Source organism: Eretmochelys imbricata, chromosome 9, assembly GCF_965152235.1.
Source record: "Eretmochelys imbricata isolate rEreImb1 chromosome 9, rEreImb1.hap1, whole genome shotgun sequence".
Taxonomy (NCBI): domain Eukaryota; kingdom Metazoa; phylum Chordata; order Testudines; family Cheloniidae; genus Eretmochelys; species Eretmochelys imbricata.
Genome location: NC_135580.1, coordinates 63,545,000 through 63,569,451, shown reverse-complemented (window position 1 = coordinate 63,569,451; position 24,452 = coordinate 63,545,000). Strand labels below are relative to the sequence as shown.

The following is a 24,452-nucleotide window of genomic DNA, read 5'->3' as shown; positions in this document are numbered from 1 at the left end:
GTTATTATTCAGGACAGCTGATCAGGAATTTGTCAACAAACAGGTTTTTGCTGAAGAATACTGAGTCTTTGAAACCCAAACTGTTTCCGTGAAACAGGGTCAGTTTCAATGAATGCACTGACTTGAAAATTTTGGGGGAAAAAGTGTCAATATTGACCAAATGGAAAATTTCAGTTTTTTGTGTTGAATTTTTTTTCATTTTTAAAAGAGGGAAAAGGTCAGAACTGAAACAAAACATCTTGAAATTATCGAAACAAAACATTCTGACTGATCCAAATTGATTTTTTAGAACATTTTTGATTCATGAAAATTATCAGTATTCTGAGTTTTCATCCCCATTGGGACAGGAAAACTTTTTGACATCTTGAAAATCTTCATGGGAGGAGAAAACAGTTTGCTGCCCCGCTCTATGACTCAGCACTGATTTGGCATCACTTGGGGTTTTCTCACTGATTCCAATGGCTGCACGATGGGCTATTCTGAAGAACACTAATGTAGGGTGCTGTGGGAAACACAGGGGAAGGCATGGAGCTCACAATCAGTCATATTTCCAGTAAAAAACAATCCCCACCAAGTACAGTAAAATCTACTAAATAGCAGAGACAACAGAATGTTCCGTTTACATGAGGGGCCACTGGACAAGCAAATTACATTAATTTCTGCTGGGTTCTGCGAACAGGTCAACAACATCCATGATCAGTCAGAGAGCTAACAGTGTTATCCAGGGCACCTGAACTTGGCCCACTGCCCAGAGAAAACCAGCAGCAATGGTGTCACCACGTTGCACCTCGGCCTCAATCCTGACTAGAGGGAACACAAGGCTGAAGGTAGATTCTGCTAGGATTGTGAATCTTCTCAATGACCTTGCCCACGGAGGGCAGATTTTAACCCAAGTGCTATCTCCTAGGCTCACGGATTTCAGGTAATGACTGGCTTGCTACAGAAGAAAGGCTCTGACACCTGCTCCTTACTCATCCTGACTTCCTTCTTGCCTCTCAGCCATCCTCATCCTGTTCTGAGTTGCCTCCCTCCTTGCCTCTCGTGTTCTCAAGGTGCCTCTTTCCCCCTTGTGTTCCATGTGGTGCATAGACATAAGCGGTTAGGCTGATTAGAATCCAGGGCGGCAGCGCTTCGGAGATTCGGATTCTGGCTACTTCAACCTTGCAACTTGCCCACCAGATAGGCATTAATAAGAGGTCTGAGGAAGGATAAAACCTGCCATCACGAACATTACTCTTTAGAAGTTAAAATGAAAGGTAGCAACAGATACCGCATATGCCTGCCTACGCTCCTGGGGCTGGCATGCTTCAGCAGAGTGCAACAGTTCATGTGAATCCAACGTACCTATCAATAGGTGAGAGAGAACAGATTTCACCGATCCCCGGCACGGTTCAGCAGCCCTGCCCACGAAACTGACCCCCAAGCAGAGGGCTAGGGATACTTTGGAGATATGTTGTGTCCACAAAAGAAATATAAGGTTCACAAATGAGACCTCCAGGTAGCACAGGGAGGAGCACCAGACAGATTAGAAGACACTGGCAGACAGACAAACAGGTGTGGTGCCATTCCCTTCAGTGCTCTGGTTACCTAAGCAGCCATGGTTGCTCTTCCACTGAAATCCCTCACCCATCAGCATACTGCATGTCAGAAACTCACCGAATACAGTCCGGGCGGGAACAGACTCCCTGTTAAGCCAGAAGGAAACCTGTGATAGGATGACTGTCATAATGCAGGGCAGGTACGTCTGGATCACAAAGTACCCAATCTTCCGCTTGAGGTGAAAGTGCGTGGTCATGACGACATATTCCCCTGGAGGGACAGCAGGTTAGAGCAGAAAGCAGCAGAACAATTGTTACTTGCCAGGCCTGAACCAATAAAACCTGAGTCCAGATCTCACAGTAGCATTTTTATCCCCCGAGGGCGTGATTTGTGTGAACGTCCCGGTCCTGTAGGGCTATATCACCTGATATTGCAGCATGTGTCTAAGTTACCATCTGACGTATTATGATACCTCATGATAAAGTAGATCATACCATAATGGCATGAAACTGGTATATGTTTGTTGCAATACAAAATTGGGGTCTATGTCACTCTTGTATACAAACATAGAGATTGCTTTGTACAAACAGAGATTGCTTTGCATGTGGGTAGGTGGACGTTGGTGAGAACTGTCACCAGCCAGAGAAGTGATATGAAGCTCCAAGCATTAGAGCCCCTTTCCTCAGGACTTAACAAAATGAAAGCAAACCAACTGAAAACCATTGAGCAACAATCTCCAGTGGCTTTCCCTGCTTCACTCAGCCGGGAGGGGAGAAGACGCACCCCTCCCTTCCTTCCTTCCTCCCTCCCTCCCACCTGCTTCTCTTCTGAACCAGCTTCTACTCCCTTTTATACTCCCCCCCCTTCCCATGCAGCCATGTGACAGGAAGGCCCCCATAACCCTTTACAGACTGCATCATCTTTACCTTGTCACAGTAGGAGTCTGGTACTCTCTATGTTTTGACAAAAGATGTTATGATCTGTCAATACCCAACTCCTCCCTGTATCATTCATCTGGAAGGTCGGGACAGGATGCTGGTTGTTCAAGGCCTGGGGTGTGAGCCAGTGAATTATGTCTATTTGCCATCTCTATTTTCCTTCCCCTCCCTTTGCCCCAGTGCTCAGGGTAACGGTGGAAGCCTTCAGTTTGGCTTCATCACTGCTGGAATACGGTGTCCTTTTTTTTCCGACTCTAGCTCTGTTAAGCCATTATGCATTGGTGTCTTTTGCAGATTTCATATCATTTCAGCCTATTACTTTGTTATTATTTTTACTACAACTTGAAGGCAGAACTAGATGGAATATTATGACATTTAGTTCTCTGGACTCCCCACATGTCCTCAAGGGAGGCGATTTGAGCTGTTAAAGACGGATACAATTAACATCAAGTGCAACAGAGAGGAAATATCCTAGAACAACTGGCGCACACACACAGAAGGAGAAAGTTAGAAGAGACACACATGGGGTAACTGCAGCTCTCTGGACCTGAATTCACAGGGGAAAGGGAGGAGCGGCAGATGGGGAGAGAGAGAGATGATTAACATTGGTCATTAAACAGAAAACATTTGTTTGGGACACTCTTCTACAACTGACGTAATATTTGCCCAAGAAAATTCAGTGAAAATCAGAGTGAGCAACATTGGCATGATGGCCTCTCTTCACCCGTGACATTCTTCTGGGAGGCTGAAATTTCAGCCAATTCAGCTGCACCCCCAGGTGATGAGAAGCAGCTGGGCAAGCAGGAGAGTTCCAAAGGCACACGTGGCTGTTAGCTGTCTGAATCCCATTGGTTTGCAATGGGAGTGGGCAGAAAGACACCTGTCTGCCAGTTGGGTGCCTAACTGCCATTTGTGCCTACGAAAACCTCCCTGACACTTCCTCTCTTGTTCCATCGCCCAACAGAATATGAGAAGGTGGCTCTGCTGCCGCAGATGCTATGGTACCTCATAGCATGGATATGCTCCATCTATAAACACCCCAGCATAGGGAGATAAGCTCTGCAATGCTGGGGTAGGGTCCTGAAAAACCTGGATATATTCTATTCTCCAGTTTTCCTAGCTAGGCATTTTTATGGCACTCGGCACCATGGTACCTGAGCACCAGCATTGTGTTATGGAGCTCTCCTTCATAGCACGGACATGCTGTGTCCACTTGAACAGCTGAATATCACATCAGATGACCCTGTGCAGCTGGAGATTCCGTCCATCATAACCTAGGAAAGTTCCCTCTCCCATCAGAACAGCTTGTTCTTAGGGGGTGCCATGCTCCTTACCCTTCAAAACCTCCCTCTACTCCGTCCAAAACAACACAGCGTGGTGTTAAGGAGTGTTGTGATGCCCATGCATAGCATGGACTACTAGAATCTCCCATCACCCCAGCTTGGATCTAAGGCTACTGTGATGCTGGTCATGCTATCCTTGGATATGATCCACTGCCTGCAAGTGTCACTGGGTATCACTAGAAGTTCTGGCCTTTGATTGAGATACCTCCCATGGCTCCCATTTACTTTGCAGACATATTGGACCCAACCATGACAACAATATACATTCAAATCACATGGAAATACCCCACCTGCCAGTGCACACAGCTTTTATGTCCACTTCCAGCCCCACCTCACTTCAGTACCTGTACTGGATCGGACCATCTCTGTTCCGACCACATGGCCCAGGAGGTCATACTGATTCAGGCGAGATCCACCTTTGGCCACTTCCACTGATTTATCCTTCCCCAGCGTCCAGGTGTAGATCACCTCCGTCTTCGTATAGGCATCTGCAGAGGAGGAAGAAGGAGGAGGTCATGCTTCTGACCAGCCTAAAATATACCAAAGATTTGGGGCCACATTCAGTCCCGGTGCATCTTCAGAGAAGCCACAACGACTAATATGGCCAGTTATGTCTAACCACCAAGATGACTTTAGAAACAGTTAATCATATAACCAAAGTCAGGGCTGCCTGCCGGATGTTTAGAGTTTAGGGAGGGGTCGAAGGACACCTTAAGCGGCAGCACACTCCCCTTTAACGTTCTGGCCTACCTGGCAGTGACTTGTCATTTCTGAACACATTGGAACATAGAGCGCTAGCTGCTTCTCTTTGCTCTAGCATCTACCTCAGATATCGGTTGGGCTGCATCAGAAACAGAATCTGGATCTGGCAGAGCAAGGGTTTCCCAAACCAAAGGGTGCTAATCACAGCTATTTTGCACACAGAAGCTCCTTTGCTCCTAACTCCCTCCATGCTTTTGAAAATCTGCCCCCTTCATTAAATTGGGCCCATGCCATACAAATAGCATGGACTTTTTCCTCAAAGAGCTTCTGAGCTTCCTCCCTCTCCTCAGTCCTCCACCTTCCCTCCCCAGGCAGGCAGCTGAGCAATCAACTGAGCTCTACTCTGTCCTCTGCAGCGCTCAGCCTCCATGCCACTGCTCCATCGGGGCCCTCTCTAACCCACAGTCACTAGCACGTTGGCCAGGGATAATTAGTCTAATAAGCTGGGGATCTGAAGGGTGCCGGGCTCCAGCCACTGGAGGGGTGTGTACACTTTCTGCTGAATGTTAGGCCGTTTCTTACCAGGGTGAGAAGAAAAAGGCAGAGATCGCCTCACACTCACCAGCCTGCAGCTCTTGACAGCTGCCATTAAGCCCCTCCAGTTTATGTGAAAAATTGGCTCTGGAGAAAGTTTTCCTTCCCCCATTCTGCCCCCCTATTCTCTTCATCTGCATGATCACAGGCTCCCCCACCAGCTTGCCAGTCATCCTCCCTAGGAGTCAGCTGCAGTGGCTGGAAACTGGAAGTGGCTGCCTGCAAGTTGCAGAAGAGGCAGCCAGCAGGAGACGGCTAAATTACTGAGAGAGGCGGCACTGTGCTCAGAACAAAGCGGTGCTCCAGCTACCTGCCTGGTTACTGTCTCCATGCACCCCTTCCCTCCGCCAGCCTCCCCATGTGCTCACACACACCTTCAACCCTCCCACCCCATTCACAAACATACTCACGTTCACACCATCCCCACCCACCTGCACTCCCCCCTTATACTTGTATGCACAAACACCCCCACTCACACTTATACATACTCACATCTTGCTTTCTCACTATTACCAAGCCCGCAGCATTCAAAAATCATGAGTCAGGCTCCAAAGAACCACAAATTGTCTTAAAAATCATGAGATTATACACAAAACAATACATTTTGGATTCTTTGCATTTGCCCTCTGGGGCGGGAGTATTTAGAGAGTCACATTTTCAAGATTTTCACTGCAATTAGGTAGACTAGAAATGGTCCTATTGTAAAAAAATTATAGCTGAAGTTTTTGCAAAATCACAGGACTCCAGGAACTGGCACTTGAAGAATAACACCAAATATCATGAGACGTGCAATATGCTGGTAACGCCGCTCTCTTTTAACCTCCCACCTCCTTTCCCCCTCCAGTAAGCCAGCAAGTACCTCTGGCTCAGCAGGAGAGCTGCTAGCTATTTCACTGGAGGTTAAAGAGAAGTGGAGTCCTATGTGCTTCACTGCCACCTGCTCCTCTCCCCCCACTAGAGTAAGAACTTGCAGCTCAAGTCTATCTCAAATCCCTGTCCCCTCAAAAACCCCAACAGCTAAAGGGCCTGAGTTCTCCTGGAAGTAGAGTAGGGGTGAGGGTGGGAGGTTGCAGACAATGAGGCACATACCTCCAGACAGCTCCATGGCACAGTCTGTGATGCAAGTTCCCTGACATGGGTGTTCAGAACCGAGGACCTTCCCAGAGGCCATTAGCTGTACCATAAGGGCCAGATGGCAAGATTCCTGCTTTAATCTACCCCTGACTGCAGCTCCCTGCAGTGATCACGTCTACTGCAGAAGCCTGCTAAACAGATGCTGGGAAAGGACACCGACAAGAGATTTTTAACTCTTCCCCTTTCCCTAGGTTTCCCCTACAAGACCCAAAGTGAGACCAGGATATTTTTCTGCAGGACTGACGATGGGTCAAATTCCAGCCTGTGAAGCTTTGTGGGACATTGTGGGTTGAAACTTCACTGATTTGTCTAATTAAAAAAGAAAAGGTCATGATTGCATTTTCGCTTTTTGCAAACCTGTTAAGCATTAAGGAATAAAAGGTGATTTTGATGAATGGGCGACGTTTCTCGGTGCACAACGGTGCTGTGTAAGCACTTCCAGTGCAGCTCGGCTAATGCATCTTCAACCTGACTGGCAGTGCTCTACTTTTCTAAGCCTGCCCTTCTCCCACCTCTGCCAGTGCACTGGCATCCTGGTCTGTAACACCCCCTTTTATTCCAGTCCTGGGTCCCCACAGTCAATGCACCTTAACGTTAGACTAGAAAGTCCTTCTGTTATTTCAATGCTAGACACCCACCCCCACGCCTCCCGTGTTATCCTGCACGCAAATGAAGTTGTCAACTCTATAACAGTTGTCCTCTGGGACGAAGGCATTCCTTGTGTCATGTAGCAGTGGCACTGATATTTTGGGTCCGTTTAAAGCCCTGAAGATATTTCTGGTCTGTTTAATGTCTTGTTTGCACAATGTGGGGCAGCCCAGTCCAAATCAGGATCGTAAGTGGCACAACTCCTGCGGCATCCTCTGCTGCCCTAGTCTTAGGCGTCCCCGCATAGATGTCCTACTTTGAGCCAGACTGCATGGTAGTTTCCTGGTGTGTGTGATGCTGGCAGACCAGGTGCCAGCTCATGCCAGGTCTCAATGGATCACTGACAAATACATGGCTGAAATCAGCTTGGCTCACCTGTGTGCTAATGTTGTTAAAATAGGTGTTAGAGTTATAAGAATGTGTTTTGTGTTTAGATTTTATTGAATGCTTGTAAGTTGCTGCATGCATTAATCTCATCTATAACATATGTATCCCCATATTATAAGGCAATATTTGAGTGGTTGTGTTGTAAGCCTCTCTGACTGTGTAAATCATCAGGCAGGAGAGAGACATTAACCAGTGTGAAGTGCTGGTCTCCAACAGAAGGTGTTAAGTCCTGCTCAACAGGGAAGGTCTGTGGTCCAGACAGACTATTGTGGAACATTAAAGAGGACCAAAGATGTTTGTTTTGCCCTCCCCACCCTCCCCTTAAAGATGAGTCATGCAAGTGGATTCCTGCTGTCAACTGCATTTGTCACTAAGAGCACAAATGAGGAGAGGGATAAAAACCTCTAACAAGAAGGAACAGGATCTCTCTGCTATCATAGAATCATAGAATATCAGGGTTGGAAGGGACCTCAGGAGGTCATCTAGTCCAACCCCCTGCTCAAAAGCAGGACCCATCCCCAATTAAATCATCCCAGCCAGGGCTTTGTCAAGCCTGACCTTAAAAACTTCTAAGGAAGGAGATTCCACCACCTCCCTAGGCAACACATTCCAGTGTTTCACCACCCTCCTAGTGAAAAAGTTTTTCCTAATATCCAACCTAAACCTCCCCCACTGCAACTTGAACTCTTGGGGACAAGGTTTACTAGGCATAAGCTAGAGATCCCTAACGTTTAGCCTGGGTTAGCCCTGAAGGTCACAAAGAGCTTGCTTATTATAGAAGCGTCTATTACATTTTGAAATTTAAGATTGCAACTCATTTGTGTTTATATATTTACCTGCTTTAACCTTGTAAATAACTCTCTTGTTTCCTTTTCCTATTTAATAAATCTTCATCTATTGAGAGACAAGGTGGGTGAGGTAATACCTTTCATTGGACAAACTTCTGTTGGGGAGAGTGATAAGCTTTCGAGCTTACACAGAGCTCTTCTTTAGGTCTGGGAAACATACTCAAAGTGTAGTAGAGCAGGGGTAGGCAAACTTTTTGGCCTGAGGGCTGTACCTGGGTATGGAAATAGTATGGCAGGCCATGAATGCCTGGTGGGGGAGGGAGACTCTATGGGGTGTAGCGGTGGGCGGGGCTCTATAAGGGATGTTACCGAGGTGGAGGGAGGGGGGACTCATGGAGTGTTGCATGGTGGTGGGGGGAGCTCTACAGGGGTGTTACCGGGGACTCCTAGGGGCCCTGCCAGCAGTGACGCTAAGACAGCTGCACCAGGCACTTGCCACGGGCGGAGGCACCGTAGCTGGGATGTGTGCGGCCCCTGGCTGGTTTTGAGGCTCTCAAGGGTGGGGCTGTAAGAGACTGGGAGGGGATTGGGCACGCTGCCGTGTGCGGGAGGCTGCCATGTCGGGGCGGGCTTCCAATCCTGGAAACAGTGCAGTGAAGTCGCACCTGCGCAGGGTGGCTCTGCACGCTGGAAGTTGGTGCTCATCAAGGGAATTGTGAGTCGGGGGCTGGGGAGCGCCGGGTGGGTGGAGCAGGGCAAGTTCCCAACCCCGCTCCCTGGCGGGAGCTCAAACACTGGATAAAAATATATGATGGGCCAGAAGCAGTCCGTGGGCCATAGTTTGCTCCTGTAGTAAAGTGTCCTGTAAGTAAGTTTCTCAGACTTGAAGAAGAGCTTTGAGTAAACTTGAAAGCTTGTCGCTCTCCCCAACAGAAGTTGGTCCAATAAAAGATATCACCTCACCCACCTTGTTTCTACAACAACACTGCATACAACAAATCTTTATACAGTTTATTATAGGATTGGCTATGAGGCAGGTTAAGATTTTGTCACGGTTATTTTTAGTAAAAGTCAGGGACAGGTCACAGGCAATAAACAAAAATTCACGGAAGCCCATGACCCATCCCTGACATTTACTAAAAATAACTGTGACAAAATGGGGCTGATGGGCGGATAAGAGTTCGAGCCCTGCTGTGGGAGGGATGGGGGGACTCTGGCACCTGCCACCACTGCAGCTGACAGCTTCAGGGTCCCCCCCACCTCCCGTGGCAGCTGAGAGCTGTAGAACTCACAACCAGTTTGAGGTTTGTGCCCTGGTTCCTAACAGTCTGCCCTGAGCTTGGCACTCATGCTCTCGAGTCACTGCAGGGTGGCATGACAATGTACACATACATCTCCTAGGGAGCACGGAGAGACCTTCAAACTCATTTCACTTCTAGTCCCTGGAACAATGTGAACACAGGGGTTGGTTGGTTGGTGGAAAGTGAAAGCTGCTGTGCAAAGCTTGGCTCCCTGCTTTCAAGGGAGTGCGCTGCCCTGCAGCCATTGGGAAGGCTGCCACCGCTAAGAAGCGGCATGGGGACAGGAGGTCAGCAATGATCGATCCAGCTTGCCAGGATCCTCAGAAACCTGAACTGAGTTCTGCTGAGTCTTTAAAGAATATCTCTGGTGAGTTAAAGGGACACTGAAGAAGCCCTTTAAGCCTCAGATCTGACCAAGCCTAAGCTCCTTACAATTCTGGGGTGACCAGCTTCCTGGTCTGTGGGGGGATTTGCTGAGGCTGCACTCCTCATGTGGGTATTGATGGGATTTTGATGCCGTTCTATTGAACATATGAGCCATGTGCTCAGACACTGTGCTGATGGGTGCCATATGGATATTGATCATAATCATGGCCAGTTTTACAAACACTCAGCTTCTTGTTTCAACACTCCCATCGTTCAGATGCTGAAATAATAATAAAAAAAAACAAAAATGGCACTCTGCCACTGCGGGGGCCTGACAAAAACGTGTGCAAGAGTCTGCTTCCTCCGCCCTCTCCCTCCAGGAATGCTATGGGATCTGAGATGGAGAGTGGATTCCAGGCTTTGCTAGCGTAGGAGCAGATGCAGGGTTAGATACCCTTGCCCCAGAGCAAGCTGCTCTTCCTGAGTCTCTTTTCTCCTGGAGTGTCCAACCCCAAACGTCTTACCAAAGAGCGTTATGGCGCCTCCTATCAGCAGCCACTGACATTGCATTATAACTGCTTAAGAAAATAGGTAAATAACACCATTGCCTGTCTCCAAAACAAAGACTTTGTGTATGCAATTATAAGAATGAACTTTTTCCCAAATAACTTTACAAGCAGCTGGCTAAGAACAAACGACTGTTCCCAGCCCTGGCATTACTAACAATGCTGATGTTTCCACCCAGGAGAGAGAAGGTCAGGTTGACTACTTCTGTATTAGAACCATAGTGCCTGACCCTGCAAGGGGCTGAGTGGATCCTGAGACCATGCCTGGCAGATCAGACCAAGAGAGGGGAAATAACAGAAGGGGAAACATACATTTTCAAGCATCTAGTGGGGTGAAACGCTGCTGTGGTCTGGGAGTACCACAAGATCCTGGCTGCTCCAGATCTGCCAATACACAAAGACCTCAATTCCCTGCCACTCTCCGGACTCAAATCCAGGAAATCTTTCTGGACCCACGCATCAACACTACAGGCCAACAGAAAGGATGTCAGCACTTGCTGGCTTGAATCATGGGCCACTTGTGGTGCAGCCCCCAAAATACCTTAATGAAGAGCCAAAGAAAGAAGTCCTGGGATTCTGCCTTCCCTGTCGTCAATGATATTGGAGCAGTGCACGGAAGGTGTGGATATCTCCTCCACAAATGGAAAGTCAAAGAATCACCAAACTGTGACTGGGGTGCGGTACAATCATGTGACACATGATGGACAACTGTCCGATTCATGCTTACACTGGTGGTACACAGGGGATCCACCTTGCTACCCCAGACGCATTAGAATGGCTTTCAAATCTCAAGATTCAGTTACAATCCCAGCCTGCTGCTTTACAAATGCCACACGAAAGAAGAAGTGAGGTCAATGAACTGAAATGAAAGCCTCATCAAATCCAGTGGTAGTGGAGGGCCCAGAGAGGACACCAGCCAGCAAATGGCTATGTACTCCACTAGAGAATCAGACTAATTGTCCCTCTCCCTGCTAGACTGACAGCTCCCTCACATTACCAGGACGTTCCTCCCTCCTCTGCCCCCAGGAAACTTGGCTTCCCGCGAGAATGTGAGCTCACTGATGTCAAGGAGAAGCAGGGGATTCAGCACATGAGGTGAAACAAGCATGTGAGGGAAAGGGCATGGCCAGCCAGTGCTTGCCTATCTTGTTCCCAACAACAAATGCAGCCCTGCACCCACTGTCTCAGCAGGCAGCCTCTGATGGAACCAACTGCTAGCAGTCAGAGTGTGAAGTGGAGAGAGTGGGCACAGATAGGACTGGACTTACTGTCAGCATAAGGACAAACTTAGGGTACAATTACCTGCCCCAGGTTCAAGGCACGTCAAATGCAGGCCAACAACTTTGCCAAGTACACCCTGGTGGGCTGAAGAAGATAGGTGGACAGTCAAGGGGACAATGATACAAACTAAAGTGGCAACTCCTTCCTGATCCGAAGGCAGCCACAGGGCACCCATCCCATCACGTGCCTCCACGGCAGTGTTTCCTGGACGTGACGTGTTGAGTCAGCTGCACACACTTTTCCTATCTGATTAGACCCAGGCTGCAGGACCTCATTAATCAAAGGCTCTCCTGCGAGCGTGTTGTGCTGTCACCTAAAGCTGTATTTGATAGCACCATTATTACACAGGAGTTGCCATAGCTGATCACACCCACCATCCATCTCGTCCAGTATAACTCCTCTGACAGTGGCCAGAGCCAGATGCTTCAGATGAAGGTTCAAGAAACCCTTCAGTTGGGCAGAGGTGGGTAATCTGCCCATCCCCCATCTCATCATAATCCCCAATAATTAGAGATTGGTCTAAATCCTGAAGTATGAGGTTTTATGTCCCTTCCAATACCCTCTTTGTCATCTTGACCTGTTAAAACTCTGGATATTCCTGATATCCATATATATATGTCCAATCCTTCTTTGCATCTTGCCCAGTCCTTGGACTCAGCAGCTTCCTGTGGCAGTGAGTTCCACAGTCTAAATACACATTGTGTGAAAAAGTGTTTCTTTCCTATCAGTTTTATATTTGGCCTTTCCATTTCAGTGGCTGTCCCCTGGTTTCTTGTGTTATGAGTCAGAGAGAGCAGAAGCTTCCAATCATGCTGATAACCACATTCCCTTCTGGTAGTTGATTAGATATATCCAGATAGACTTTGCCCTTGAGCTTTATTACAGGCTGCCACGGGTTCATTGATTGGACATTTACTGAGGGGGGAGGCAGGCTTTAGTAAGCTGGGTGCTTTATTTGATTGTCTTAGAGCACAAGCTGTCGGGGAGGGGGCTCAAACTGTTTTGTTTAGCTGGGAATAGGTAACCCTAAAGGGTTAAAGTAGATTGAACCAGACGGGCAGCTCTCTGCTCACTAGCCAAGGAGTGGTGGCTCTGTGTAGAGCTGAGCCGAGGAAGGTGATTCTGTTTCATGGAGGATTTAGATATTTCAGAATTTGGTTTTGTTCTGATTGGGAATGAAAACCACCAATTTCAAAATTCTCCGCATGAGGGAACAGAGCCCCAGCTCCAGGACAGCCTAGCTGGTGGGTACTCTGGAGTTGGGGACCCTGCCCAAGAGCTGCGAGTCTGACAGTTTGGGAGTTCAATAGTTCAATAAATCCTATGGACAAAGGTTTCATCAGAGCAATGCCACCAGCTCCAGCTTTGTGGGACAGAGAGCTGTGGGGGGAACACTGCTTACCCAAGCCAGAGAGAGGTGAGTGAAGCTGTTTGTCCCCGTACTAGCTTGGTAACCTTACAGCGAGACCCAGGGTCACTTACCCATCCCTGGAGTGCAAATTACCGGCAGGTGCACACACACAGCTCCTATGGACCACAGTGGGAACTGTACGCACAGCACAGTTTGATTTTATTATATGGAGCACCTAGCAAATGTGTGGGCACTGTATGATTAATAATAATGCTATCTAAAATACCTGACAGAAGAGTTCCATTAAATAAATAAGCTACCAGCATATGGGCACACAAAACTAGATTGTGTGCCCTCCCCCCATTTAAGAAGGTTGAACTAGGCACTTACAGCTCCCAAATTTCAGCGGGCAGGCATGCACATCCATTGGGAAATCCTCCAGGTGCATGGGGCACTCAGCGTGAATGGTTAACCTACAAGACAAACATAGGCCGTCATTGTAAACGCACATCTGCTAAGGATTCAGCATGGAGCTGCTGCTGCAGCATCTTGTCCCATATCCACCAAAGTCTACATAGTTTCAAAATGCTGACTCCTACCAGATCTCTTGGCAGCAGGGCCTCGGGTATGGAGAGAACAGGTTGCATTCAATTCTTGACACCTTCCCCATTTTGCAAACTTAGTCCGACCGACCGAGTTCACCTTTATCCACTAATTGCCATCTAAAAAATCTATCAAAATCCTGTACATTTGTTTGCCTGTGCATTATGTGCAGAGAGATCATTAACACCTAGTTCTAGCAATGCTAGGGGTTGCATCGTGGATCTTATTGCAAAGCTGATGGATTATACATTCATAGTCTCCACATGCTATATGGTTACTAGGGTTAGACAAAGCATCAAAGCACTTCAGAGAGTTAAAAACCTGGGAAGAACGGGGCACAGCTCTTCATTATCTTCCTGAGCTCCCTGGAACCCAGGGCAATCTGCCTTCTACTACAGCAGGGTTCAACGTACGCCCCTAAGCATGCTGGCCAGACGGACTGGCTGATGAACTAGGGGTATCTTTAGGCCGCAGTTCCACTTCTTCCTACTCCCTTATGGCCCCCTTAGAGGGTGCAAAGATACAGACCCTGCCCTTTAGGAAGGGCAGGGACTGTGATTGTGTCTTGCTGCTGTGCAGAGGAGGGGATTGTGTGTCAGGGACTCCTCGAGCGCACCCCCCAACACACACACATCCTCGTGAATCCATGGAGCAGCAGGACATAATGTGGTCCTATCATCACATCACCTCGACATTAACAAGCAGCTGATTCAAGGGTGCGGCACAGCAACCATTATAACAGCACCAGTGACACTGACGTCCTCGGGGCACACATAGAGGGGACTGATAATAAAAGGATTCAAGAAAGTGTTTTCATTCAGTCTAGAAGCTTATGCTCATTGATGAACTATTGAAACTGTCAGTGAAAGTCTGCAGCTGTTTAATATACACAGAAGGGAGCCAAAACAGACACCAAATAATTCTGTTGAGAATTCAGATGGTCATGAAAGGTTCCTATTGCTTCGCTAGAAGGAGTGGCTGATGGACACTACAGATAATAGAGCTAGACCAAGGCTGAAGTTGTCTTAACAAGAACCTAGATCACAAAGACTAGCTGAAAATTTTCCATTGTAATATTTTTTGATGAAGAATGGCTTTCAACAAACTGGAATTTTTCACCAAAACAAAATGTACTTGTTCATTGAAAAGGTTCAGGTTTTTGTAAAACAAAACAAAACAAAACAAAAACAAAAACAAACAAAAAAAAACAAAGAACCCTGAAACGTTTTTGTCTTTCAGATACCAAAAGGCGAAAAAATTAGTTTGGGAGTTTTTGACAAAACCCCAAAAAATTCAAAGAAAATTTCCGATGAAAATTAAAAAAAAAAAAGATGTTGAAATTTTTTGGAGGGCAAAAATACACTTTTCTCAAGGAGGTCATTGCTGTAAAGCAAACCAGAAACAATGCGCTTGGGAACCACTGGATCCAGGTATCTGGATCTACTAAGGTGGACACAACTGATCAAGTTCTGGTATGACATTCCCTCGGCATCCCCACTGAAATCACTGAGCTAGGCTGACCAGATGTCCCAATTTTATAGGGACAATCCCAAAATTCAGGCTTTGTCTTATATAGGCACCAATCACCCCCACCCTGATTTTTCACCCTTGCCATCTGGCCACCCTACACTGAGGTTGCATGGCGTGTGTGTTTGTGCAACATTATTGTGAGTCAGTAGATGGAGCTGCTACAGATAGCACTCTTGCGTTCTGTTCAACGGAATATAAAAGCGGAGAGCTCTTGCAGAAATGCTTATTGTCAGCTGGCCGTTCACTGAACACATTTTGCTATAAAATTGCTCTGATGCAACGTGTTGTCATGTTTGTCCTGCTGGGTTGGCAAATAAATCTTGTAGTGTTGGAACTGGATATCACTTCCAGTTAGAGGGGCCTGGTGACTTTATAGTTCCCACAAGTCCTCACACTCCCATCATCGAGAAACACACACTATAAGAACAACGCATTCTCTAAACTCTACAGGTCCCTACTTCTGCAATTCTTCTGTTTGCCTTTCTATAGGTTCTTGCAAGGCCCAAGAGGCAAGAGAAATGTAAGCCTGGCACTTTTAACAACATGCCTTTTTGCTTTTATGCCTTTCGCAGTCCCATGTCTGAATGAAATGCAGATTTATATTTTCCTTTTAATTATATCCACAGGACCTAACAGGCCATGCAGAGCTGCCATTCCCAGTTCCTGCTCCACCTCCCATCCCCCATGATGTAGAGGAAGGGGCAAGAACACAGAGTGGCAGGGAAGGGCTATGGCTAGAGGCCAGGGTACATTGGGCATACAATCCCTGTAGGACTGCTGCCAGCTGGGCCAGGACTGGTGCAGAGAACCCACTCTCCTGGGCAGGGTAGATCTCAGTGCGGGAGAAAATATGGGCCTTTAACTTGTTATGCAAATGACTGAAGTATAGCGAAGAGTAATTTCCTTCTGTGACAGTTAATGGGAAAGGCAAACAGGACCGCTGGTACCCGACATTGGCCTGCTAGCTTCCCAAAGTCTCTCTCATCTCCACCCCTGTGTTCCAGTACTACGCCCCTTTCTCTTTGCGTAACAGAACATGTTTTCACTTGTATGTTTCTTTAGCAGCTACAGATACTGTGGCACTTCTGCCTGTTTCCAAGATCCTATTTACATTGTTGATATTCATTTTATATGGAGCGTGGGAGACTTGTTTTTGTGCCCGACACACAGATGTGAGCAGGGCTATAAAACACCAGTTCTCTCATCAGGGACAGGTCCTGCATATTTACTGTGCACCAGCCTGAACCCTGTATTCCCAGTCGGGATAAGTTAAATGGAAGTCAATGGGACTAGTCATGTAACGGCTCCCCTTTGGGAGCGAGGGTCTCCCAATCCAGACCACAGCTGGTGAGGTGCTTCATACTCCTGAGCGAGTGTGATCTGCTGGCCAGGCTCCTGCTTTTTGGCCTGGTACAGAAACATTGAGTGGTTTGAAGTAACATCCCAAAGCAACAAAACCACACACGCTGCCTCCCATTTGCTGATGTCCTCTTCACTCCTCCACATGTGCGGACTGGACAACAGGGCATGCAGGCAGAGGAACCTTTCAGTGCTTGATCCCAAACTCACTGATATCAATGGAAATACTGCCATGGGCTTCGCATCAGGTCTGACATTAGCCGTCCATTTCCTTCGTTGGGTTCACATACCAACACTGCATGCTCTGCTCATTCCAGCTTCAATTCCTATGCCTTCATTCTCGATTTCTGATCCCAAACACAAAGGCAGACAGGCTCCCAAAATGATTGGGATGAACACTCAGAAAATCAGGTACACTTGCTACTTCTCTTTGCTTTCTTAAGTGAAGCGTCTCTCTCTCAGCTACAAATTTGTTTGGGGAACTTAGCATTCATTTTGTTAGCTCTTCTGTCAAGTCTGCATAGGTCTTATCACTCCGTCCTTGAGGGAGTCATACATCTTTCTGGGCTGTAAATGTCTCTTCTCCGGCTCGACTGGATTTTTTCTTGTAACATCCTTCAATGTTATTGGCATAAAACTACAGTTGGGACCTTGGTGCATGAACTTCAACTTCCTCACTCTTTTTATCCATGTGGAAATCGCCCATTTTACCACCCATTTTACCACCCATGGCCTGTTTTACCCTTTCTTTTACCCTTCTTCTTCGGTCAGATCCTTCTTGCTTCACTGATGACCTTATCATTTCAAAAGCACCCCAGCGAGTTGATTCATCAGTCATCCTGCCCAAAGGACACACTCTCGTGGGCTTTTCTAATAAGCCAAATCTGTCTTTTTAATTAACTATACTGCGCTAGATGCTCTGCTGCCATCAGTGTCCCCTGGGAGTGGCTGAGTCACAGAGGGTACAAAGATGCTGGTTACAGACCCCAGACTTTGGGGTCCCTGCCACGATGGTCCTAGTGTACTTTAGAGCAGCACCAAGGCAGTCTCTCCCACCGCTGCACATTATCATTAGCAATAACAGTATCCACCTGGCCCTCAGCCTCGTACTCCTCAATCTGGCTGCCCATAGATCAGAGCAATCAGTCTTTTTGACTTGGGTATGAAGGATCCAGCACAAAGTGTTCCACATCTGTAGGTGGAATCAGGATTGTAGGTCTCTGGACACGTCCGATCTGCTTGACCTTGTCTGCATCTGTCTGTGGGTATCACAGATGTTTGCACGCCTCTGGGAATTGCTGTAGCCCTGCACAAGCCAGAATGGGCAGAGACGGCTGCCCTTGCCACTTCATGTGAAATTGCAAATGTATGGAAAGGGTGGAATTTCAAGCTCAAAGAGAATTTTACTAGCTGATACCAAACCAAATGGAGCCCACCCCCCTCCCCTCAAAACAACAGCTTTTCCCCATCCCATAAACTGGGGGAATATGGGGGCCCTGAAATTATACAGAAAACTAAATGTTGAGGTCTCGAAAAACCACAGGAAATGAAATGGCTAAAATATTCAGGCAAAATCTCACCTGAAACTTTTCAGCTATTTCAACCACCCAAAAAGTTAGTGCCTCAGATAACGTGACCAACGGTAGCATTTTCTCACTGGAGGGAAAAGGGGAATAGGCCTTAGACCGCTCTCTCACACACGCAGGGGCACACGGGGGCAGGCATATGCTCTCTCTCACACACACATGCACTCTCACACGTTCTCACACACACGTTCTCACATGCAACTGTACGTGTTTCCACATACTTTCTCTCACACACATGCACTTTCATATGCACTCCCTTAAACACACACACACTGTGCTCCTCCATGTACTCACAATCCATGGCTTTCACAAGTGATCTTTCTCACACACACACATCTCTCGCTCTCTCATACCACAGTGTGCTCGCTCTCTCATCCTTCTGTGCACCAATTAGCTAAAATATTTAGGTGGACTTTGAAATCAATCACAGCTCAGGAGAGGAGACATCCCTCCCTTTCCCCTCTCCCCCCAGATGGCCTCTCCTGCTGAGCCCTGTTTCTGGCCCAAGGACTCTGCAGGACCATATGCTTTGCCTAATGAAATGTCAAAATGTCAGACTAAGAGGAATATGTCTCATTTCTCAGGCAATTACCAGAGCCTCTGCAGCACTTGTTCAAAAAGACTTGTTGCAGAGCTATACATATTTACTGCAACACTACAGCTAGCAGAGAAGACAGTCCTATCTCAGAGGTGCAGTGCCATCTCAGGGCTCAGATAGTTTAGCTGTGAACTATCACTACGAATCCTAAACAGCACGTGATGATTGGCTGAGGTACCTCTGACCTGGCCCTGGGCAAATAACTGATTTTTCATTTCAGTGGCAGAAATGAAAACCCTGGGAAAACATTCATTTTGGGTCAACCTGAAATGAACAGTTTTCAATTTTTTTTTACCACAATGAAAAACGGAATTTTTTTTTTGTTTAGGCTCAAATAATATGTTTAATTTCACTCAAAACAGGATATTTCATTTTTTTAAAAAATCCTTTGTTTTGTTTTGTTTTAAATAAAATGAACTAGACTTCACAACAAAACCTCATTTCACAACAAAGAGTTGAAACGTTCTGTTTCGAAAAGGTTGCACTGAAATGTTTTGACGTAAAGAAAAAAAATCGTCTTTTTTTTTCTTGGCTGAAACTATTCACTGAATCCGACCCAAACTCACAACAGTTTCAATCAATTCAAACCTGCAGTTTTCAGCAAATAAATTACTGGTCCAAAACATTTCTCCCAGGTCTAGCTGATCTCATAATGCTACCATTTCTACCCTCTAATCAGTAATCTTCTCCGTCCCACCCACCTGCAACACAATTTTTGTTTATAGTGGTCTTGAAATCACCCTGCAAGCTCTAAGTTTTCTTCTCTCCTGTTCCACCCCCACCAGAAACAACCTGACAAAAATTAGACACACAGGAAGAAATTACGTTTTCCTTCATACAATCAGTTGAGCTCCTTTAAACAGCTAAATCCAATGGCAAGAAGTGTGTATCAGGCTAAATACACCTCTCCAGGGCTGATGGTACTACAAACCACTTCAGCTTCGGTTCTCATGGTTACCATGAGATTATCAAAACCTTTGATGTGTCATTATCGCTCATGCTGTTACGTATGTAGTGCTAGTGGCTCATTCCAATTTCTTGGACTTAAATGTGATAATCCTTTGGTCTGTATATGGCACAAAAGCAGTATAGTACCCTGCGCAGCACCAGAGACTTTGTTTATGCCAGTTATATCATTTTGGCTTTGTCCTTTTCTAAAACTCACTTTGCTGCCCCAGGCTATTCCTCAATAATCACAGGTAGACTGAACAGGTGGGGTTCAGCTCTGGGTTGGGTTTAGGCTCCAGTCTGGGGTTTGGGTTCAAGGCTGAGTCACTTCTAGGATTCAGACTTTGGATTTGACAGCACTGAAAATCTCATGATTTGTTTTCAGGGAATTTCAGCCCCAAATGGCAGAATGTCAACCCAAGATGGGGATCAGCTGGTCTTATGAGATTTCTGCCATCTAAGACTGGTCCTTGCAACAGTTCGGCTGCACAGAAACTGAAAGGGAAATGAGCCTCTTCTGCTTTTGGATCCAACATGGAAGCTAAATTGTAGAGACAAATTTGGCTCTTGGGACTCAGATCTCAGGCTTAATGTTCCAGCTTTTGGTCCCTCTCTGTTAATAACAACTATGGAATCTGTGACACCTTTAGCAAGAGCAGAACTCAGGCTGTGTCTACGCTGAGCTTTCTCTGTAACTTCCTCACTGTTCCACCACCAACGGTAGTCACAACAGTTTACTAGTTCTGAGTCAATGTACAAATGCAGCCCCTTTGAAGACAAGGGAACGGCACATATTTCACTCAGGAGATAATTTGGTCCACAGAACCTTTATTGCTTGAAGATGGTGCCTGAAAACAAAAAAGCCCATCTTGCCTTTCAGGTACCCAGTTGAGTTTGCAGGGCTAGCAATGAAAGAAAACATCTTTTCCCCTGTTTACCTGAGCACATATAATTTGGAAATCATAGAAACAATATGTGTGTAAACCCTGCAATGCCTTTTTTGAGTTGCTTTGCAGAGCAGAAGGGCTCTTTAAGGGCTAGGTTCTCAAAGCGTTGCATGCTCTGTGCACAGAATTAGGCATGTGACATTTTCATATATTTTAAGGCCAGGAGGTGGAATCATTATGATCATCTAGGCTGACCGGAATAAAACAGCCCACAGATTTCACCGGGACGTTCCTGTATCAAGCCCATTGCTTCTGGTTGAGCTATTTTCACACCCTGTGCAGATCCACATACACTTGTTAGTCAGCCTGGGGTCCAGAGCTACATTTGGACTGTGGGATGCTGAGTGTCGCTTTTGTGAACTACGTGCACCTGAGACGTGCTTCTACAAACTGCGGCTGGCTTCAGACAAGACCGCAGAGGGAGCACTGCGTAACAGGACTAAAGCCCCCGCTCTACTGCTGATCCTCCAAGCAGCTGGGAAAGTAGGGAACAGTAACACTGATCACTATAACTCAGCAGCCAGGAGGAGGGGAACAGAGGGAGGAGACACTTGTGAAGCCCATAAAACAATCCAGGTGCGAGGCCCTGACACCGTGTTCTGATGTCTACTTTGAGATGCTGCGTGAGGAGGTTGCTTTGTGATGCTATGATATCTCTGGACACTGAGCTGCAGGTGGTTTGCACAGTTCAGTGATGAAGAGGCCTCGCTCCAGGAGCTATGAATACTGCCACAGGATGCGGGATGCATGTGTCAGAATTGCTGTTCCTGCAGAGCAGCTACAGATGAATGCAAACTCTTGGAGAAGAGAAGTTTGGTTGCCTAACAGTACAAATAGCAGTGGAAATGTCTCTAATTGCTTATTTTAGCATTTGATGCCTCTAGGGGGCTGGACTAGGAGGGACCCGCTGAAAGCTTAGGAAGAAGGCAGTATCGCGTGTGTCCAGTTGCATAGTGCCACACAGAGCTAAACTGAACACACTGAGTAGAGGGAGTGCAGAGCGACACCTTTCCAAGGGAGCTCAGAGAGGTACAATCACTGCATAGGTCTGGGCATGTTACCACCATGCTATCAGGACTGTGCAGCCCCACCCCCTCTAGTGTGCCTGGGCAGGGCCAATTCTAAGGGGCGGGGAGGGGATCAGGGCATGGATCTGCCCCCTCACTGCTCCTTTTAGAGACAAAGCTGCACACTCCTGTGGGTCATGGAAAGAGCAGTCTCTGCACCCCTAAGAGGCAGGATGCATGAGGTGAGGGGAGGCTCCTTACACTGGCCCTGCTTCTGAGTGGCCCTGCTTCTGAGCACCCCTACAAATCCAGTCTGGCCCACAGAAGGTATTTCCTTTGGGGCCATGGGGAAGAAGCTATGTTAGATACATATGGGACAAAAAGCCATGCTGCATTTCTGGAAAGGGGGCAAACCCCGAGGTGGTAGGCTTGAAATGGGCACTTTCCTACACAGAGCACTGGCCATTTCTTTGTTACTAGAGCTGTGCGGGAAACAGATTTGCTATTTCACAGGAAATTCTGCGATATCGGCCTTTTTGTGAATTATGAAATGGAACCCAAAATATTCTCAAAATGCCCTTGGAAACAAAATTCCATTTCTTTGTTTGCTGGGAGTTGATTGCAATGCCTCGTTTTGACAAAATCAAAACATTTCAATCCAATTTTAACTGTGATTAATCATGTTATATTATACAAATTGGAAACAATACGTCATTTTGAAATGAAAAATCAAATCATTTTGTTCCAGGAGGGACACTGCCCCTAAGAAGTGCAGAGGTTGCTCTTTCACCCTTATCAGAGTGCTTTGTTCTGATTTGTTTTTACAAACGAAATTTCATCAAAACTGACATTTCGATTTCGATGAAATGGCATTGTCAGTTGGAAAATTTCCAACCTGCTGTCTTTGTTACCCTGTTCTTTCTAAATTTTTCGACTACACTGTCCAGCGCCATCTCTTACAAGGCCTCCAACTTCAGCATGACCCACTGCAGCCAAAGTTCCAAGCCAGATGTTCACGTAACGCTGCGTTCATAAAGAGTTGGAATGACTTTGTGGTGACTAACTCAGCTGGGTGTGGAAAGTTTGGATTGCAGCAGAGCTACTGGTGCCATTTGATATTTTACATAATGAAAAGCCCTGATTTTGGCTATGGGCTGCTTTTGGTATCCAGTGCCATGCAGTCTCTTGGGAGTAAATCCTGAGAGATGGTGAACCACTGCAGGGGGTGTAAGGATTCAGTATCTCTCAGGATGTGGGGTCCTTGCTTCGGGCCAGATCTGTTGGATCATTCATTGTGGTGGCTTGTCGCTCTCTTCTCTTATAACCTTGCCATAGACTATTTGAGGCCAACTATTTTTCACTCTATGGGCTCTGGTGTAACACTGATGACCCTTGGGCTTCATTCTTATTGCATCTCATTCCACTTCCATGTAGATGCTCTACACATCTATAACTCCTTATCAGCATGTTCAGATTCCCTTCATCTCTGTGTTCCATGTTGTCTCGTGCCGCCTCAAGCTGGGTGCGAGCTAACCTTCAAGTAATGCAGAAAAACCCAGATATGATTTTGTGGGGGTCCTATTACTCATTCTCTTAGGTATTGTCTTTGTGGTGATTTATCTTTGGGGTCTGATCATACTGCCCTGCCTCCCAGACATGTAGAGAAAACAAATGCATTCAAAATAGTGAGGCACTCAGATACTTATGGTAATGGAGGCCAGATAAATACCTAAGACAGACAGATATGATCCCTTCTGACCTTCAAGTCTATGAGATTGATACTTCTTTCACTTGCGTTCATTTAAAACCAGTGTAACTCCTCTGACTACAATGGAATCACTCCTGGTTTAAATGAGTGCAGTATAGTGTAAATGCCTCTTCCATCCTGATGCAGCAGCATTTTATACCCACTTTTCACAGGTTTAAATGAGTCCACAGTGGTGTGAGGCAGTGGAGCATCAAGCCCAGTATTTTCACCTTCTCTTTACTCAGGGACACCCTGTCATTTAGCCTTTGTGCCTCAGTTTCCTCATTGGAAACAGGAGCATATTGATCCTGAGAGACCTACGTCCCAGGACCACAGTGAGGATTAATGAATGTTTGAAGCGTGCTAACGAAATGTTAAGCATTGTTTGTCAGTTGTAGGAATGATGGCTTGTTGACACTATGCAGATTAATCTGCAGCTCAACTGTCAAGAGATTAAACTCATTTTGGACCTTAAAAAGTGGGAAGCTTGCACAGCCTTGGACATAGTATGCCATAGGATCACCTCAGCCTAGGGCCTCCCCGCAGGGCCTAAGGCTTTCGCAGAACCATGGGCTCAGGTTCTGTCCATGCCCTGGAGAGGCACACCTACCTCATGGTGTACAGAAGGGTGCCATTGTCCACCAGGCGCAGCAGCTTGTTGGGTGTGGTCATGTTGTGGGCCACTGATTTCTTGCCATTGTGAAAGAAGGTGTCAGGAGTCCAGATCTTACTGGCCAGCAGGTTGTTAAGGGGGAGGACCTTCATGGGGCCATCAAATTTAAGCCGCTCGTCTCTCCAGGACTGCCGGAAAAAGACATCAATGGTGTATTCCTAGGGGGAGAGAGGAGAGCACATCAAACCTGATTTTATCTAGTTCTTCATTGCATGCCACCCCATAAATTCCAGAGAATGAAAACGGTTCCCTTCGTTGAGTGCAATGGGGCTTTGGGAGCACTGCACTCATGACTGTGGACCGGAGTGGCATTTCAATCACTGGAGTGGGAACAAGAGGTATTTAGCAGGGCAGCATTCTCCAGGGTTGATAAGACCCGAAGGCAAGCTGGAATTGCTACCTCTGGTATAATGACTTTACATGAATACCCTGTAGTATTCATCTACATCTTTCATCTCAAAGTGCCGTATATACTGTACATATGCCATTGGGATCATACACCAAACAATGAAATGC

General features: G+C 46.7%; 1 protein-coding gene across 1 annotated transcript in view; it reads right to left on the bottom strand.

The window, feature by feature from the left end:
* Positions 1-23,935, bottom strand: part of LOC144269962 (gamma-aminobutyric acid receptor subunit alpha-3-like) — a 37,770-nt gene extending 13,835 nt beyond the window's left edge. The window contains exons 1-4 of the mRNA XM_077826084.1: positions 23,874-23,935; positions 13,329-13,411; positions 4,165-4,308; positions 1,657-1,809 (exon numbers count right to left, since the gene is read on the bottom strand). Of these exons, the coding sequence (XP_077682210.1) occupies positions 1,657-1,809; positions 4,165-4,308; positions 13,329-13,411; positions 23,874-23,935 (442 nt within the window). The remainder of the gene's footprint in view (positions 1-1,656; positions 1,810-4,164; positions 4,309-13,328; positions 13,412-23,873) is intronic.
* Positions 23,936-24,452: the final 517 nt, after the last annotated feature.